The sequence below is a fragment of the Eleginops maclovinus genome, chromosome 6 (genome assembly GCF_036324505.1).
Source record: "Eleginops maclovinus isolate JMC-PN-2008 ecotype Puerto Natales chromosome 6, JC_Emac_rtc_rv5, whole genome shotgun sequence".
NCBI classification, from domain to species: Eukaryota; Metazoa; Chordata; class Actinopteri; order Perciformes; family Eleginopidae; genus Eleginops; species Eleginops maclovinus.
This window is the reverse complement of record NC_086354.1, coordinates 18,592,083-18,609,954: the sequence shown is the minus strand read 5'-3', so window position 1 is coordinate 18,609,954 and position 17,872 is coordinate 18,592,083. Positions and strand designations below refer to the sequence as shown.

The 17,872-nt window shown below is 35.9% G+C and overlaps 1 protein-coding gene across 4 annotated transcripts; it reads left to right on the top strand.

Moving 5' to 3' along the window:
- The first annotated feature begins 874 nt into the window (after positions 1-874).
- Positions 875-17,429, top strand: LOC134865723 (macrophage mannose receptor 1-like). Of its 4 annotated transcripts, none has more exons than XM_063885401.1 (34): positions 875-1,098; positions 1,384-1,740; positions 2,062-2,232; positions 2,525-2,680; positions 2,787-2,897; positions 3,671-3,808; positions 3,916-4,095; positions 4,333-4,487; positions 4,940-5,053; positions 5,615-5,730; positions 5,908-6,056; positions 6,146-6,345; positions 7,453-7,574; positions 7,780-7,858; positions 7,965-8,109; positions 8,299-8,337; positions 9,162-9,325; positions 9,442-9,503; positions 10,161-10,261; positions 10,730-10,872; positions 11,004-11,109; positions 12,565-12,692; positions 12,789-12,827; positions 12,944-12,961; positions 13,289-13,306; positions 13,518-13,547; positions 13,664-13,769; positions 13,952-14,184; positions 14,538-14,703; positions 15,168-15,338; positions 15,446-15,562; positions 16,136-16,294; positions 16,464-16,490; positions 16,578-17,429. In XM_063885401.1, exons 1-34 carry the CDS (start codon positions 1,035-1,037, stop codon positions 16,793-16,795), a joined length of 4,302 nt encoding a protein of 1,433 aa, XP_063741471.1. In that variant the 5' UTR covers positions 875-1,034; the 3' UTR covers positions 16,796-17,429. The 4 variants fall into 4 exon arrangements, with proteins under 4 accessions (XP_063741471.1, XP_063741470.1, XP_063741472.1 ...); XM_063885400.1 differs by having other exon boundaries at positions 876-1,098; positions 16,461-16,490; XM_063885402.1 differs by lacking the exon at positions 13,289-13,306 and having other exon boundaries at positions 876-1,098; positions 16,461-16,490.
- Positions 17,430-17,872: the final 443 nt, after the last annotated feature.

The following is a 17,872-nucleotide window of genomic DNA, read 5'->3' as shown; positions in this document are numbered from 1 at the left end:
TTTTTCAACAACTTCTCCTTGACTAAATAAGTTATTATTTAATATTCTGTTAATTGAGTGGTTATTGCGTAACTAAGAACTTTTCTCGTTCTTCTCATTATGGTTGTTGTAACCAAGCCTACTGTCTGTGCTGCTCCTGCAATTCGATGATTGAGGTTGAGGGCCAATGAGGACAGGACTTTCGACGTTTACTCTCTTAGGGCTAATTTATAGCTGCGTACATACATTTTGCATTGTGTCTGCCTACTTCACCTGCCTTTTTATTATTGACTGCCTACTTTTAGTCTTGGTTGTAGTCTTACCGTATCTGTAGTAGTCAGGTGTGTCTGCTGGTTAGCATTCAACAACCATATGAAACACATTTAATAAGTTAAAAAATCATTAATAGCACTTCTGACTTTTTTGAGAAGGCCCCGAATTCCCCCCCGAATTCCACCCCCACCAGCATTATGATAGCTTCCTTATTTGGAATATTACACAACCATTTCTCCAGTTAAAGTGAAACGGCATCAACCGCAATTTGTATCACATCTGTTTCCTCTGTCAAAATCGTACAGGCGCTTTCCTCGTATTCATAAATGTAAAAATAAATGTAACAATACCAATGTAGATAAATAATAAATGCAAAAACTGTTGGTTACCGTATTGGCTTGTAATGTATGTAAAGATAGGAGGAAAACACGTTTGTTTTGCTCTGGTTCACGTGTGATGTGCATAAACTGGCTATCACTTAAATGATCACTTACTGGAGCATGATACTAGTACTTCTTGTTTCCCGCCGTGTCTGATTCTTATGAAATGGCAAATGACACATCAATAGCCTATGTTTTTCTGGGAATCTGCAAGTATCAGCATTTGGGTTCTCTCAAAAAAATCAGAAGGGAAGACGAAGGTTATAAAGTTCTGACGCCTTGAAAGGACAGGACTTGTCAGTACTATGAAGATTGACTTTCAACAATTATTCACACAACTCTCAAACTCTGCAAGAAACGCATGGATAAAGTGTTCAGGTGCGGGACATCTCGATAGCAACCATGAAGATAAGTTGCACAGCCTTAGTGCTGCTCATCCAAACATTACAATGTTTGGCTTCAGATGGTACAGTATTTTAACTTTTAAGAGATTTTGTTAGTTTGTTTAGATATGCACTGCTCTTTATGTGAGACTGCAGTGTGCAGCCATGTGCGTCAGATTTCTGTTTATTTGCTACAGTTCGATAGCAACAGATTTTCGTTTTTTGTACTTATAATTGAAAAAACAACTGATGGATTGTAACTTTGCTTATTACATTTCTCTTTATTCTTGAATACCTTTCAGTCAATGATAGACAAACAGTTGTTCAAATAGTTTCAAAAAGTACAGTGTCCCATTCTTTCTTAACAGATTCCCCATTTCAACTCACTAACAAGAACACTGGGTTTTGTTTGGTTAAAACAAATAACAACTGCAATGATGTACGCTGGACAAATGGGGACCGACTTCTGGTTCAATTGTCAGATAAGTGCCTTGGAGCCCAAGGGAAAAGTGTGGGAAGTGAAATACACCTCTATGAATGTGACGAAGAAGGTGAACTCCAAAAGTGGGAATGCAAGAACGGAACAGTGCTCGCCCTCAAAGGACAAGAGCTTTACATGGAGCTCACTGCAGACAACACAGCAGTTCTCTCTAAAACAGTCGGACCAAATAACCACCTCACAATTTCAGGGACGTCCAGTGGTGCTTGTGCAAGAACATACAGAGGTACAGTATTAAAAAAAACCGATGTTTTTAAGGAACTGCACTGTCCTCAGTGCACTCTACATCAAAACCGTTTTTCATTGGATTTCAAGTTACAAAAATAGATGAACAACATTTTTAGAGAAAACGTTTTAGAGAGATCATAACAAAATATTTACATGTTAGACCTACACAACAGAAGATTAAAATAGTAGTATTCATGCATTGCTATATACTTATTTATTTAAAAATCACAAAAAAATGCATTCAAATATAATCAAGCATTGTCTTGAAGTTGGTTGTCAGATGTTAAAATAATCTGTGCTTTTTTGTTGAACCTCTCAGAATATTTTGCAATTGATGGAAATGCAGCCGGACTGCCGTGCATGTTTCCCTTCCAGTACAAGGACAAGTGGTACTCAAATTGCACTACGATAGAGTCTCCAGGAAAGCATCTTTGGTGTGCAGTTGAAACAAAATATCAAAGTCAACGCTGGGGCTTCTGCCCAGTTACCTGTGAGTACTGCCAGTAAAATATCTTCTTACTATTATAGGAAAATTATTTTTAAGCCTGCTATTAACTCATTAATATGATCTTAGGGCCCTTTTACACCTACATTTTCCAGCATAAACATCAGACTTTTCAGTGTGATTAGAACCAAATGTACAGATGTGAAGCCTCCCCTGACCACAGACCAGTTGTTAGGACAGAAGAGTTTGTCTTGGCCTGGATCAAATTAAAACATGGTCTAGTGTCAACAGAAAGTCACAAACATAAAATGTTGATGTTTTACATTTATATTCATAGCAAAAGAAAACTGGAATTACCACCCAACCACAGGAGAATATTACCAGCTCAACTCACAAGCAGCTCTGTCTTGGCCCCAGGCTGAAGCCAGCTGCAAACAGCAAGGGGCCAACCTGCTAAGTATCTACGATTTTCACCAGCAGGCTTATGTCACAGGTAAGGTGAAACTGACTCTGAATATGTACATATAATTTTAGCCATACCACTAATCAGTGACATTGGGAAAGACTAAATGTTTTGTCCTTTTTGATTTCCATGCCAGCACTACTTGGTGCAAGAAGCAGTAAGATATGGATTGGTCTGTTCCTGGATCCAGAACATGGCTGGAAATGGTCTAATGGGAGACCTTATCGTTATATGAATTGGGACTCTGGTAGGTTTTTCCTCCACTTCAGTTATTTGTGTTTCTATTCTGATATATTAAGATTGCAATATCCTAAAAATGTATAGGAAAAGAAAATCTATTTTAAACAAAATAGAATCCAGTGTGTTGAAAAACAATGACTACTCAACAAACCAAACCCCCCTTTTTTTTTAAAAAATGTAAGAAATGGCCACATTCAAGCTGTAATGAAGTATATAATCTGGCATTTAAAAAAAAAGATAAAACTTTGTGCCCAAGCAAGATATAGAAAAAACCATTCAGGCAATTATTTTTTGAAAGCGTTCATGCACTCCTAACTGGCCTCCCCAATAAAACCAATGGTCAGCTGAGACTGAAACATTCAAAAAGCTGATGCTAGATTACTGACAAACACCAAGAGGAGAACTACAGTAGATCCCTTCATTGGCTTCCAGTTAAAACTAATTTCAAGGCTGTATTTATTGTCTATTCAGTAAGTCACTCAAAGGTCTAGGCCAAAATATATACACAAGCCAGGTAGATCTCTCAGTTCTACAGGGAACGTTATGAATCCCATTGCTCAAATCAGCTCTCCTTGGAATTAAAGTTGTCCAAATGTTGGGGAAAACACTTACTTGTACAGTTAGAATAAAAGAGTGATACTCTCATATTAATCTGTAAGGTTTATAAAAGGTTACATGATCCCTCATTCATCAATTATTAAGCTCAAATCATCAAATTCTTACATAATTGAAGAAGAATATGAAGCTTTGCAAAACCAAGTATTTGCCGATTTGTTTTAGGACATCCCCTTTCTGATCCTGGACACATCTGTGCAATTGCTGATCCTGCTGTACAGTACTCATGGCAAAGTTCACTTTGCAGCATGAAAATCGGATACATTTGTTACAGTAAAGCGGCCGAGCCACTGCCTACAAATGGTAAAGAAAAAGATCTATTCTAACCTACTCCACAAATCCCATTTTAAACTGTAGAGCTACATCGTTAATATGTCAATCAATCCATATGTGTTTCTTTTCATGATCAGCTGCAGATACGGGATTTTGTTCAGCCCCTTGGATTCCCTACAATGGACACTGTTTCAACCTTAATCGTACACAGAAAACATGGCCTGATGCCCAGAGAGAGTGTCGCTTTGAAGGAGGGGACCTCGTCACCATAAGAAATGTGGAAGAGCAAAGCTTCGTGATCTCTCAGCTTGGATACAGTATGTGAAAAAAATGAAAACAAACACAAGTTATCTGTAAATGAAATGATATGGAGAAATGTCCTTAAAAAAAAGGAAGAAAAATAATGACTCTTGATCATCACTTCTGCTTGTAATTTATATGTTCTTCCTACTTTGGTCTGTTCTCCATTATTATTGGCTATTAATCATTAGGAACATTAAGTTTATTGCAAATTGTTTTCTTGGTAATACTTTTTTGTCTGTCTGTGTCTGCAGCATCCAATGATGAGCTTTGGATCGGACTGAATGACAGGAGCACAGAGGGACAGTTTGACTGGATTGACCACTCCACTGTCAGTTTCACTAACTGGGAATATGGTAAACCTGCTGTCCAGACTGACCTAAAGGACTGTGTTCTCATCAAAGGAGAGGTAAGGAGCATTGAATAATCCTCTTTAATCTGATTTATCAGTCGGCAATATTGTTACACTTCAAAAAAACACATTTGTGTTAAAATGAACAAATAAAGCACATGATGTCTGAATCCTAAGGTTGCATTCACACCAGCCTTGTTTAGTACGGCCGAATCGAACTCTGGAGCGTTTCAGCCCTTGGTGCGGTTCGCCGGGATTTGCGATTTAACCTGACCAATTGTTGAACAGCATTTCCGTGCACATGACTTTTGTTGACATTCTGTTTGAGTTTTAAATGCAAACAAAATCTTCTGAAAAATGAAGCAAAGTAACAACCTTGCATCTGGTGTGAATGCGACCTAAGTATGATACTGTATATGTGTTCAGTTTTAACATGTATAACTGCATTGGCTGTAGAACCCTTTAGTTAGTCTCTACATAAATAAATATGTATTGGTACTTTGATTCAGAATGGGAACTGGGCTGACAGTGTGTGTGAGGAGAAACATGGCTCCATTTGTATGAAGATGAGTGCCTCCATACCCTCTGGAAAGGAAGTGGAGCAGGATAAAGGCTGTAAAAGGGTGCGTTAAGTTATCTGTTTTTATTTGATTAAGAAAAACTGTATCTTGCGTTTTATTGAATATTATTAATATTATGAAAAATTCCTAAAAGATGAACTTCCACTCATTCTCCTAAATCTATGATCCTTCAAAGCGGGTTGATTTATCCTTTGTTTTTGGTCAGTTTTTTGGTTATATCCAGCACAGCAGATTGAAACACTACAGGGAGAGTCAGCATGTGCAACCTTACTTTGTTAGTTTTTTTCAGCATGTAATAGGGTTCCACATAATGGTCAAAGAAAATCTTTCAAAAATCAAACGTTTTCCCCAAATATGACTGTGTGCTTAATTGGCTCTTACACAATGAATGCCCATTAAATCAAATACTCAACTTTATGATATTTGCATTTTGGCAGAGTTTATCTTGACCTTAGAGGCTCTTTTTTGTGACTGTAAATGAAAGACTATTTTATTTTTCTGCCATTAGATAAGCAAGTTAGAAAACATGCCACGGTGAAAGTTGAAGGGGTGATGGAAATCTTACAATTGTCTTTTTTCCTTTATTGTTTTGCATCAATCCAGGGGTGGAGAAAACATGGCTCTTACTGCTATTTTATAGGGGTCCAGTCCAAAACCTTTGAGGAAGCCAACGCTGACTGCAAGAGCTCAAATTCCTACTTAGCTGATGTTTCAAATGCGTAAGAACACATACTTTTTTCTACAAATACTCTGAATATCACTACATTTCAGAATGTCCAACTTATGAGAAGTTCCACAGAAATGTAAACAAAATAAAAATAATAAAAATGTTTGTTTCAGTAAAACATTTACTGACACCAGATATCCTGCGACCCTAACTGTTTAACTATTTCCAGAGTGGATAATGCCTTCCTCGTCAGCTTGGTTGGGTTGAGACCAGAGAAATACTTCTGGCTGGGCCTCTCAAACCAGAAAAACATTGATCAATTTGTGTGGACCAACTCAAACTCAGTGAAGTTTACTCACTGGAACGCTCTAATGCCAGGTATGGTGACATTTTAAAATCTATAAGATGTGTCAGAAAAGGGCCTGAAAACTGACAATTTATCATTTATCACTCCTCAACAATTCAAGGTCACAACCAGGGGTGTGTTGCCATGACAACGGGGGTTTTTGCTGGCCTCTGGGATGTGCTGCCCTGCACCAATAAGGCGAAATACATCTGTAAACACCTGGCAGAGGGGGCGGTTTTAACCCCTGCACCACCTTCTGTTCCCCCTACAACATGTGCAATAGGCTGGTCTCGAGTGGGATCAAGAAACTATTGCTTAAAGGTAGATTCATATTTATATATATATTAAAAAAAAGATAATTATAAAAAGATTATGCGATAACTTATTAAAATACTTAGGGTATTGTCTAAACCGGGTAACAGGGGCGCCCTCTTACTTCCTCAGTGCGCCCTCATACCAAAATGCCGATTTCCCCGTAAAATGTTGAAGTGATGCCAGAAAACTATATTACTGTTTGTAAAAAACTGTATAATTACTCCAAACATATGAACATCCGTCAGGGGGCATAGACAGCTTTGTTTTTACGTAGCTCTGAATAAATAGGGGATGGATGTCTGCTCAGAGGCAGCAGGCTTACACTGAAACAGTGTTTTCTGAATTTGTTTATTTTACTCTCCTTATCCTATTATCCTATTTGTGGTTAGAGGCGCAATATATGACTCAGCAGCTTATAGATATGAAGAAAATATTATTTTCGGCATCGCTCTAGTCTAGTGCATTATTTCCTCCCGGAAGTGGGCGGGGCCTTAATTTTGACCGGAAGTGATATTAGCACCCTCATACCATTTTTTTCTAGAAAAAACACTCATACGATAATACTCTATATACACTCATTATATTGCATCTACAATAATGAATGTTGGACATGGGATACATTTTTTGTTTGGTCAAAATAAATTAAGAAAAATGTAATTCCTGCCCTTGCCATTTGAATTATGTTATTGCTTTTCTCCTCTATGTTAGCTTGATGAGTACACATAACAGAAAATATTATGGACTCTAGAATTATGAAGTTAAATATTTATTTACTAAATAATTTGCTGAAATACAACTTTCAAAATCTAAAAGTATCTTCAGTCAGCTGTATCAGACAGTAGAAATATGAAATATCATAAAACCCTAATCCCTAACTGTTTCTAATTTAGAATTCCATTTTTGTTTTTTAAATATTTGTTATTATAAAGAAAACTAGCATTGAAGCAGGTGACCTGAATAGGAGGTGCTAATTCCATTCCCTGGTTCAGATATATAGAAATGTTTATGTCTTTTCAATAACTGATAAAGAAAGCGTTGTTACTACTCAACTGGCTCACAGTGACCTAACACTGCCGAACCATGTTGAAAATGATTTCTTTTGTGTTGTTGTAGCTGTTTAAACAGTCACAATCTGACATGAGGACATGGTTTGATGCAAGGAAGTACTGCATGGACCTCGGGGGGGACCTGCTCAGTATCCACAGTGCTGAGGACCTTGAATCCATAACAACACGGTAATTTGACAGTATGAACTGTCAAAGTACAAAAATAAAAATATATAAACTGGCTAAAGAAAAAGATAAGGGTCACCCAGTCCAACAGAGCACTGGGGCATGCATTTACAGATGACTTCTAAATTAGGCAAAATGTTATTCTTTTAATACTTTTTAAATGTTGTGATAATTATGATAATATAATCATAATATAAATATTGTTCAGAGGTGGATATGGTAGAGCCTGGATTGGACTTAGTGCCCCTGACCCAACAACCGGTTATGTGTGGAACGATGGATCTCCAGTGAGTAAACAGTATTCTACTTTAAAAGCTATAACATTTAGTTAGGAATAACTAATGAAATACACATTGAAATAATGAATTGTGTATTTTTCTCTTGTTTTCACAGCTGAATTTTCAACACTGGAAGCATGACGAGCCTAACAACAAACACAATATAGAATCTTGCACTGAAATAGACATAGATAGGGCAAAGCAGTGGAACGATTTGCACTGTGAGAGCTTCCGTGATTGGCTATGCCAGATCCGTGCAGGTAAGAGGAGGAGCTGAATCCATTTCGTTTGTTTCAAGTGTTTTCAAAGAAGAGCTTGTCACTCTTTTGTTACTGTTAACTGTCTTTCTCTAAAGTATTTAGGTAAACTCAACCTAAAGTTGCCTAATATAACTCCAGTGCTCTGTTTAGATTTCTGAGTCAAATGTTCTTCTGTCTATCTCCTTACAGGAAAAACTCCAAATCCAACCGCAGGCCCCGTCACTCCTTGTAAGTTTGTGCCATTTCATAACCATATAGAAAAGTTCAAACTTAACTTTGTATTGTATTTACTATCTTAGTATGGAAAGTAAGCATGCTTACTGAACACATACAGATGAGCCTTATGGAAATGTGAGTTTTATAGCTTTTTTCATAAGGATTGGACAAATTACAATTGTAACCTGATGGATGGATGGATGGATGGATAGATGGATGGATGGATAGATGGATAGATGGATAGATAGATAGATAGATAATTTATTCATCTCAAATTGGGGAATTGTTTTTGAAAGAAGTGATGCTAGATAAACAAATCAAGGGTAGTGATTAAGACATACAGCCCTGGGAAAAATGAAGAGACCATTTCAGCATTATTATTTTCTCTTGTTTTATTATTTATAGGTATGTCTTTGAGTTAAATGAATGTTATTATTATTATTATTATTATTATTATTATTATTATTATTATTATTATTATTATTATTATTATTATTATTGTATTCTATCAAATACTGACACAGTTCTCTGTGTTGGAATTAAACAGACACTGGAATGACTGCCATACAAAGGGAGATAAAGATTGAAGAAACATTTAGAGTGGTCTCTTAATTTTTTACGGTGCTGAATTTCACTGGACAATAGAACATTTTACACATGCTGTTGTAATATATTATATTTGACTACCAAAGTGAGAAGGATTAACACTGAGGATCATGAATCTCTTTACAACTTATATAGCCAAGCCATTTGTACAGTATGGCCATAAAGCAACTGAAATCTGGACAAACTGTACACATTATCTGTAATATCATATATTTGTGACATGTTTTCAGACTACAATAGGACCTCAGACGGGTGGCTAGAATGGAATGGGAATCAGTATTATATTAACTTAAGGTCAATGGATATGGAAGAAGCTCGTCGCTACTGCCAAAATAGGCATAGTGACTTGGTAACGATCAACAGTGAAGCTGAAAGTCTCTTTTTATGGAAACAGGCGAGTGACATTTGTTCTACATTAATGACTTTACTCATTGGCCATAGCATTTGAGCTCAAAACATACTGCAAAGTAAATAATGCTGGTGTTACTTTTGCCCTTTTTCTGTGTGTAGGTGTCCAGAAATAATGGTTTTTACTGGATAGGCCTGTACGTAGATCTTGATGAAACTTATGGGTAAGCATTACTCAAATAATGAATATAGGATTCAACAAAAAAGGAGATAATAGTTGAAGAAAAGTATAAAAGACATGTGGATGATGTAGCTACTTGATTGTTAATAAGTTAGTAAACTAAATATTAATTTACTTTGAGTTTTGATTTGGTCTTCACCAACTCTGAGATGGAAACATCAGTATGTTGAGCATGATAGATGTTCCATTTTGTTCACAAGCTTCTAACTTTAAGTGTCTGCCGTTTAGTGGCAGGTATTTGGTATACAGTCGGTTCATCCAAAAAACTGCTTTCTGCCATGGCTGGTAAGCAAGATGATAAAAGCTGAGGCCAGAAAATATTGATCAAAAGTAGTCTAAAGGGCTTTGGAGAGCTGAGGGGGACTGCTGGGTTGGGCAGTAGTTATGTGGGTTGTCCTTACAAGCAACCTCTTACACATTGAATACTTATTTATAAAATGCGCAAAGACAAAAATATATAGAAATAGTGCAGCATCAATCATCAAGCCGTTAAATTACTTCTTTGTACAAAATATATATTTTTTTAATGCCTGGATTTAAGGGCATAGCTACTTTTGTCATAGTTTTTTGCAATAGAAAACACTTTTACATTTAAATATGATAATGAAAATAATGGATGCGTCTTTTAAATTCCCAAAAGGTGGAAGGATGGTTCTCCAGTGGTGTTTCAAAGGTGGGATATAAATCAACCTAATTCTCAAAATAATTTTGAGACCTGTGCTGTCATCACTTCTGAAATGGGTGAGTAACTTAAAATTGATTATCTAAACTGGCATTCTTATACAGACGTGGACGAAATTGTTGGTACCATTCCGTAAGAAAGAAAACCCCACAATGGTCACTGAAACACCTTGCAACTGACAAAAGTAATAATAAATAAAACTGTATTGAAAAATAATGAATGAAAATCGGACATCGCTTTTGAATTGTGGTTCAACAGAATCATTTAAAAAAACAAAATACTGAAACTAGCCTGGACCAAAATGATGGTTAGTTTTCAATACATTTGTATTTATTTTTACTTTTGTCAGTTTCAAGTTATTTCAGGGACCGTTGTGGTTTTTCTTATTTTAACGGAAGAGTACCAACAATTTTGTCCACATCTGTATATCCATGTTATTAAGAATGAATCAATACATTTGCATTTTAAAGTAAAAATGCAAATACATTTTGCTAGACTGTTATTTATCATTTTTGATTGGCTTACAGGGTTCTGGCATGATTATAACTGTGGGCATGAGCACAAATCCATTTGTAAACGAAGCGGCTCACCACCGGCCAACGCCACTGTAGCACCAACAGTTCTACCAAAAGGCGGCTGTCCACAAAACTGGAAACAATTTGATTTAAAGGTCAGTAGTCACTTTGCATTATTGTTTGGCAGGGTGGGGATACAACTGATTTTGCATGAACTATGTGTGTATAAACAAAATAAACATATGCTTTTTGAGACACTCAAAGCTGTTTTTAATTTTTCACCTAGTGCTACATCGTCATTAATACACAGGAAGTGACGTTCAATGGAGCACAGAAACAATGCAGAGCAATGGGAGGAAAGTTGGCATCAATTTTCTCAAGAAAAGCACAAGGTGTGTTTTATGTTTTTTTTTTATGAAGACAAATTAGGATTGAGACATTTGGCTGGGTTCATAAATATTTCCTTTAATCTGAAATATTTGTCTGGATTCTGCAGGCATAAAATGTATACAAAGTTATTTGTGTAAAAGATCCCAGCTCTAACTAGCCTGGCAAAACAGACCTAATCCGAGGGGCGGGATAAACGGTTGTCTATCAAATTCCCTCTCCACGCAATAGGATAGCCCTACAACTAATCAGACCAACGAAGAGTGACGTAGTCAGAGCGACGGAAAAGAGTCCATGGGCAACTGTTTCGTGTATGGTGTGTTGTGTATGCATGGTGTCACTACCAGATTTGCATGCCCGCCATTAAGGACGGCTACGGACGGCATCCGAAATAGGACATTCGACACAGCGGTGGCGTTCCGCAAAGCAGAAAAAAATCCTCAAAAGACCCGACGACAAGAATCTGAACGAGAGAGAGGAGTTATTGTTATTACAACATAACTTCACCATTTTTTAAGAACTCCTATTAGTGGTATAGGTACATTCTTTGAATAAGTGAGGAATGGATTTAAATTGAGTTTTAAACTTTTATGAAGTTAATAAAACATTCTCAGTGTTCAAGTCAATCACTGACAAGGGTGACGATATCATTTGATTTTATTTATTTAAATAAAAGACATTCACAGCTAAGAATTCAATATAAATTATTATTGGCATACATTTAAATAGCATGTAAAAGCATACAGTAAATACAAGTATTTTTTCAGTATGATAGCTGTGAACAGAAGTTAAATCCATTTTTCACTTATTCAAAGAATGTACCTATACCACTAATAGGAGTTCTTAAATAATCGTGAAGTTACGTTGTAATAACAATGACTCTCTCTCGGTCAGATTCTTGTTGTCGGGTCTTTTGAGGGTTTTTTTCTGCTTTGCTGTCGAATGTCCTATTTGGATGGCCGTCCGTAGCTGTCCAATATGGCGGACCAGTGCAAATCGGGTAGGCATGCAAATCCGGTGGTGACATATGGCGCCGATTCGAAAGACTGCTGTTCGCCAGCAGCAGCCATCTTCTTTATTTACATGTAGCAGAGACCGGCAGGGACTACAAGCGGAACGGTCCCAACTCTGTTGTCATTACGTTAAGCCCGCCCACCGACAATCACACAATGTGATTGGCCAAACCAGAGTTCGGGTTTTGCAGGTCGTGAGCTAACGAGGAGTTTCTAGGCTGAACCCTGGCTGCAAATTCAATTTGCTACCGCTAGGGTGCGCCTAGATTTCGAGGCTAAGCTCTAACAGGACACTGGACTAAACAGACTTGAGTCATTGACCCAAAAACTATTTTGACCATTTGAACTTTATATAGAGCCCACTATAGTGCAGTTTGTGTATATTCAGGCAAATCTGAAAACCAAAAAAATCATTAATAATATGATGAATATGTGTTTAATTTTCAGTCTTTTTGACCACTGAAATGGCTGAGGCACCCACCAAAGACCTGTGGATTGGTTTGCTTAGAATAAATAAATTATCATTTTACTGGACTGATGGGCGACCAATGAGATACACCAACTGGGGAATGGAAGTAAGTGGACATAATAAGTTCCGCACTAATTTTAGGTTAAAGAGGCTTCTGCTAAAAACGTTTATTTTAACTTTTTTTTCTTTTTACTCTTTGCAGAACTATCGTATAATGAGCAGTATTCATCACCCTTACATGGTAACATAATTAAACTCAAAAAGAAACATAATGTCAACTTAGGACTTTAATAACATTTAATCAGTTATATTTTGGGGTTTTTAATTGGAAAATATTTCTACCATTTTACATTTCAGAGGCATCACTTTCATGAGGTAAATCTTCTTTGATATTTTATTTTAAATGATTTAAACTTAGTTTTTTCTGAACTTGGGAGTCACAATACATCACACTTGTATAACAAGCTGGTATTATTTCACCTGTACATACAATTGTAATTCACAATTTTGATAAATGAAATGCATCTGTATTGTTCCTAATATAAGAACTATCGTATAATGAGCAGTATTCATCACCCTTACATGGTAACATAATTAAACTCAACAAAGAAACATAATGTCAACTTAGGGCTTTAAGAACATTTAATCAGTTATATTTTGGGGTTTTTAATTGGAAAATATTTCTACCATTTTACATTTCAGAGGCACCGCTTTCATGAGGTAAATCACCTTTGATATTTTACTTAAAATTATTTAAACTTAGTTTTGTCTGAACTAGGGAGTCAAAATACATCACACTTGTATAATAAGCTGAAGTTATTTAACCTGTAAATACAATCGTAATTCACAATTTTGATAAATTAAATGTATCTGTATTGTTCCTAATATATGTTTTCAAACCCATTTCTAAAATCTTGATTTGACATTGAAGAGTTTTAGCTTGTTTCATCTGGATGAGGAGGTAATATTTTTTGACACACTGTTTCCAATATTTTGGAATATCACTTTTTCATAATATATCTAAATAAAATAAAAAGTAATCTACATTGAACCTTTTTATACCATCACTGTTTTCAGGGGAACAATTGTGGTGCTTTGTCTACCAATCCTGACTTTGGTATTGGAAAATGGATAAAAAAGTCCTGCAATGACACCAGCGGATACGTCTGTCTTCGAAATGTTGGTGAGCCTTTCCTTGGCCCTTACCCTTGAGTGTTTCTGTTTAAATACACCAAGATTGATTTAAAAAAGACCAGGATAGGAAAACTGAAAATAACAATACGTATCTGTATATCGACAACAAGAGCTCTGCCTTTAAAAATGAATGGAAAAAACGTAATTTGTGTTATTTCTCACGTTCAACAGATCCCTCTCTCCCAGAACCTGAACCTGAAGCTACGTTTACCGACTATGTCAAAATATTGAATGACTCTTTTAAGATCGTTACCCAAAATATGAGCTGGGATGCAGCCAAGCAGTATTGTGAACGTGATGGTGCAAAGTTAGCCAGCCTGCGTAACGAGTGGTCACATGCGTATGTTGAGCTGATGGCTATAAAACTCAATACTCCTCTGTGGATTGGAATGAACAAAAATCAGGTAAAGAGCCAAATCTGAAGATTTGTACCTTCGTGATTGTACTTGTAATGATTGAATTGTAATTTGTTTTATATTTATTAAAAGTTGTTTTGTTTTTTCCATGAGAAAATCCTAATAGATCAGTATTAATCTCATGTACTGTATTTAAATTATTAAGATCCACAAAACCTATATATTTAAAAAAAAGAAAACCTATAAAATAGTTTTCAATAGTGAAAAGAAAAGTGTTATTTTTGTTTTAGTCCTTACCGTAATAATTATTAAAGATTACATATTTGCATTAAAAGATCACTTAACTAGCCAATATTTTCTATTCATAAATCTGAAGCCGTTTGATCAATCTTTGCTTTCAGACTGCCGGATATTTCAGATTTATTGATGGCTGGCCCATCACCTTTACCAAATGGGCTAGAGGGGAACCAAGCTCAATCAGATCTTGTGTGGTTGTGGATTTAGATGGAAAGTGGATCACTACCAACTGCAATCGGAACTTAAACGGCATTTGCATGAAGTCTACAGGTAAAGCTAACGTACATTTCAATAAATTAATAAGTCATTGTTAAAGTTTATGTTGTCATCTTATGGTGTTGTCACGGTTCTAAAAAGGTGACTTTGATACGACACTGGAAGCCTGGAAGCAGAGCGCTCCCTAACATTGCTGTGTCAAGAGAACACACCCTTTGCCCTGCTGCACATTGAAGCAGCTCAATATTATGCCCCCATTTATCTTATTATCAGTCATTCTTAAAGATTAGAAGAAGATACTCATAAAAGGAGGTGTTGTACCGTTTATAAAGGCAGGATATCACAATATTTTTTAGTTTCTGTTTTTCCACACTAACATCATGCCTTTAGCTGTTTGGACCTCGTTTTACAATATTGTTAAATTGGTGATAAAAGTACTTGTGTGCATTTGATTTGAAAGAATGTACTTTACAGTAATTAGTGGATCCAAATGTCATTAATGTCCCTCTCATTCACAGATGTGCCACCCACCGAGTCAAGCGATTTTCCAGGATTGTGCCCTGATGACCCAGAAAGGCCCCATCACACGAGTCAGAAAAACAGCTGGCTACAATTTAGGGGTTACTGTTACTTATTTTTATTAGAACATGTTGAATGGCCTGATGCATCTGCTAACTGTGTAAGACATGGTAGGTACTTTCTATAAATGATCTAACACAAATGAATTATCAATTAGCTGTATTTAGAATCGATTACAGTTTTCTTTGTTTGCTTGTTTGTTTCTTTGTGAATTAAGGTGGAACTCTAGCCAGCATCACACACCCTTCTGAAAAGGACTTCATTTTTAACAATATTGTAAGATTTAAAGACAACCAACAGACTTTCTGGATCGGCTTGTACCAAACTCACACAGGTACAGTCACATTTCAAATTAAGCTACACTAGAAGATAAAGAAGGAACATTGTACTTGTGATACATAAACTCTGAAAAAAAAGGTTAGAGAATTGCTATTAATAATATATGTATTCCTGCTGAATACAGAACTAAAACAGGCATATAAACTATGTTCAGTTAAGAAAAAGAGTATGAAACAAATACAGCTGCACCCATTCAAATGTTTCCATCCAAATTGTAAGTGTAATATGAAAGGCATTGATTAACTGCAAAACCTGCAAGGACTATCTTCAGGTCTGCATATGTCCTCAAGTCCACATATGTTTTAGCATCTTTCAGCTTTTTTTGATTTTCTGGCCCCAAAAACCACTTAAAATCAAACTTGTTTTCCGATGATTAACCTGGTCGTGAACACACATTTATGTATTTCTCAGTCAAAAAAAGAGTTAAAAGGAGACTAAACATTTGATTATGTTGCAGTTTGTATTAAAATGGAAAGATATTGGGTGTTCAATTCAAGAAATACTTCATCTGGTCCCCAAAAAATCTTGAAGTAAAGGAAAAAAAATACAGAATTCAATTTCTCTCCAGGCATGTGGCAGTGGTTGGACAGCAGCATTGTGGACTACAGTAACTGGCGTTTGGGTCAACCACAGGGCGGCGAATACGGATCGATTAGAACTGAGGATGGTAAATGGACAACAGGGAACCGGTGGTATGACAGAGGATATATTTGCAAAACTGCCAAAGGTAAGATCATCATACAAAATAGGACTAAATATTTAGAACATGACAAGATTGTGTTTTTCATTGGTCATTGTGTTAAAAAAAATCTATTCTCAAATTGATTCAGATGTTATAATAAAATAAATGAGATGCTTTTCTTAAAAGTTTCAATTGTGTTATCTTTCTACAGTAGTTACTCAACAAGTGACACAGACAACTGGTAAGATACATCAATACATTTGTATATTAAGTCAGAAATGTTACATTTGTTCTTCGTGCTCATCATCTACATGTTGATTCTGTACAGTAACTCCAGTGATGGATCTTCAAACCCGTGGCCGCGTCTTTTTGATAGTTGCCCTTGTCATTACTGCGATTGTCATAGGAACATTCATTGCCTTGTTTCTATTCAAGAAGTCTGGCCATCGCTTACGTTTAACCGAAAAGTTATCAACCTTCGACAACCCTCTCTTCTTCAACAACGAGCGGTCCAAGCCGGATGTGATAGAAATTGCAGAGGAATAGAACAATGGGCCTGTTATTACTCTGTGATGTAAATACCAGCATTTCATTTTCCCTTTTGACAACACAATGCTGTTGGCAATAACTAGCTTTAATGATGAAAAGAATGTTGTATTTGACACATAAATCTGTTTGTTATAACTCAAAATTGTCTTTGATTTTATATTTTATAAAAAGGAACTGATTAATTAAATGTAGATTGGTATCTTAATGATTTTTGCCATATTTTATATATAACTATTGCATTTTATCATCCTTTAAGCTAAAGTAGATGACATTTTACTTTTATAGACTGAGACAATTAAAATAGTTGCATTCAAAGACATTGTAAATAACAACCCATTGATTTCTCCAAACTCAAAAGAGAAACGGCAAATGATGTGTATTTAAGTGCCTTGTTTAATTTAGCTTCAACAATTTATGTTTTTAATTAGCATTATTTTTTTGTCCACCACCTCTCAGAGAGACTATTGTGCTTGTATATCCTTCATATTCTGGTGGTGGTGACAGACTGTTTGATCATGGTTTCACATACATAAGAAATACAAAATGTAAACATTGATTATCTGTTGATTTCATAATATCACCTTTAGACAAAAAATAAATATACAGGCTTTTACATCCTGGTAGCAGTGTTTATGTCGAGTGAATGTTTTGCTTGTGTTAATCATATACAGTACGATCAATCATTTAAATAGATTTTCAATTATTTCTGCTGGTGTTAAACGCAGTCCCAATGTACCTTAATGCCTTAAGATTTTTTTAGTTTTTTAATTCTCATCACTCATTGAAATTGAATAAATAATAATAGGTTTTCTTCAATGATTCAACGTCCGACAGGGAGACTTATTGCAAATTCTTCGTATGGAAATTTTTAAGGTAAAGTAATCCTTTAAATACTTCAGTGACTAATTGTTTTCACAGAAGCTCCTGTTAAAGCATCAATGCATGTATCAAATACATGGCTTGCACACTCTTTCCCATACACTTTAAATATCAAAGGAAGACTTCAAGCCTTACGTACTATTGTCCAGCAGTGGCTCAGTCAGTCCAGCAGTGGCTCAGTCAGTAGGGGCTTGG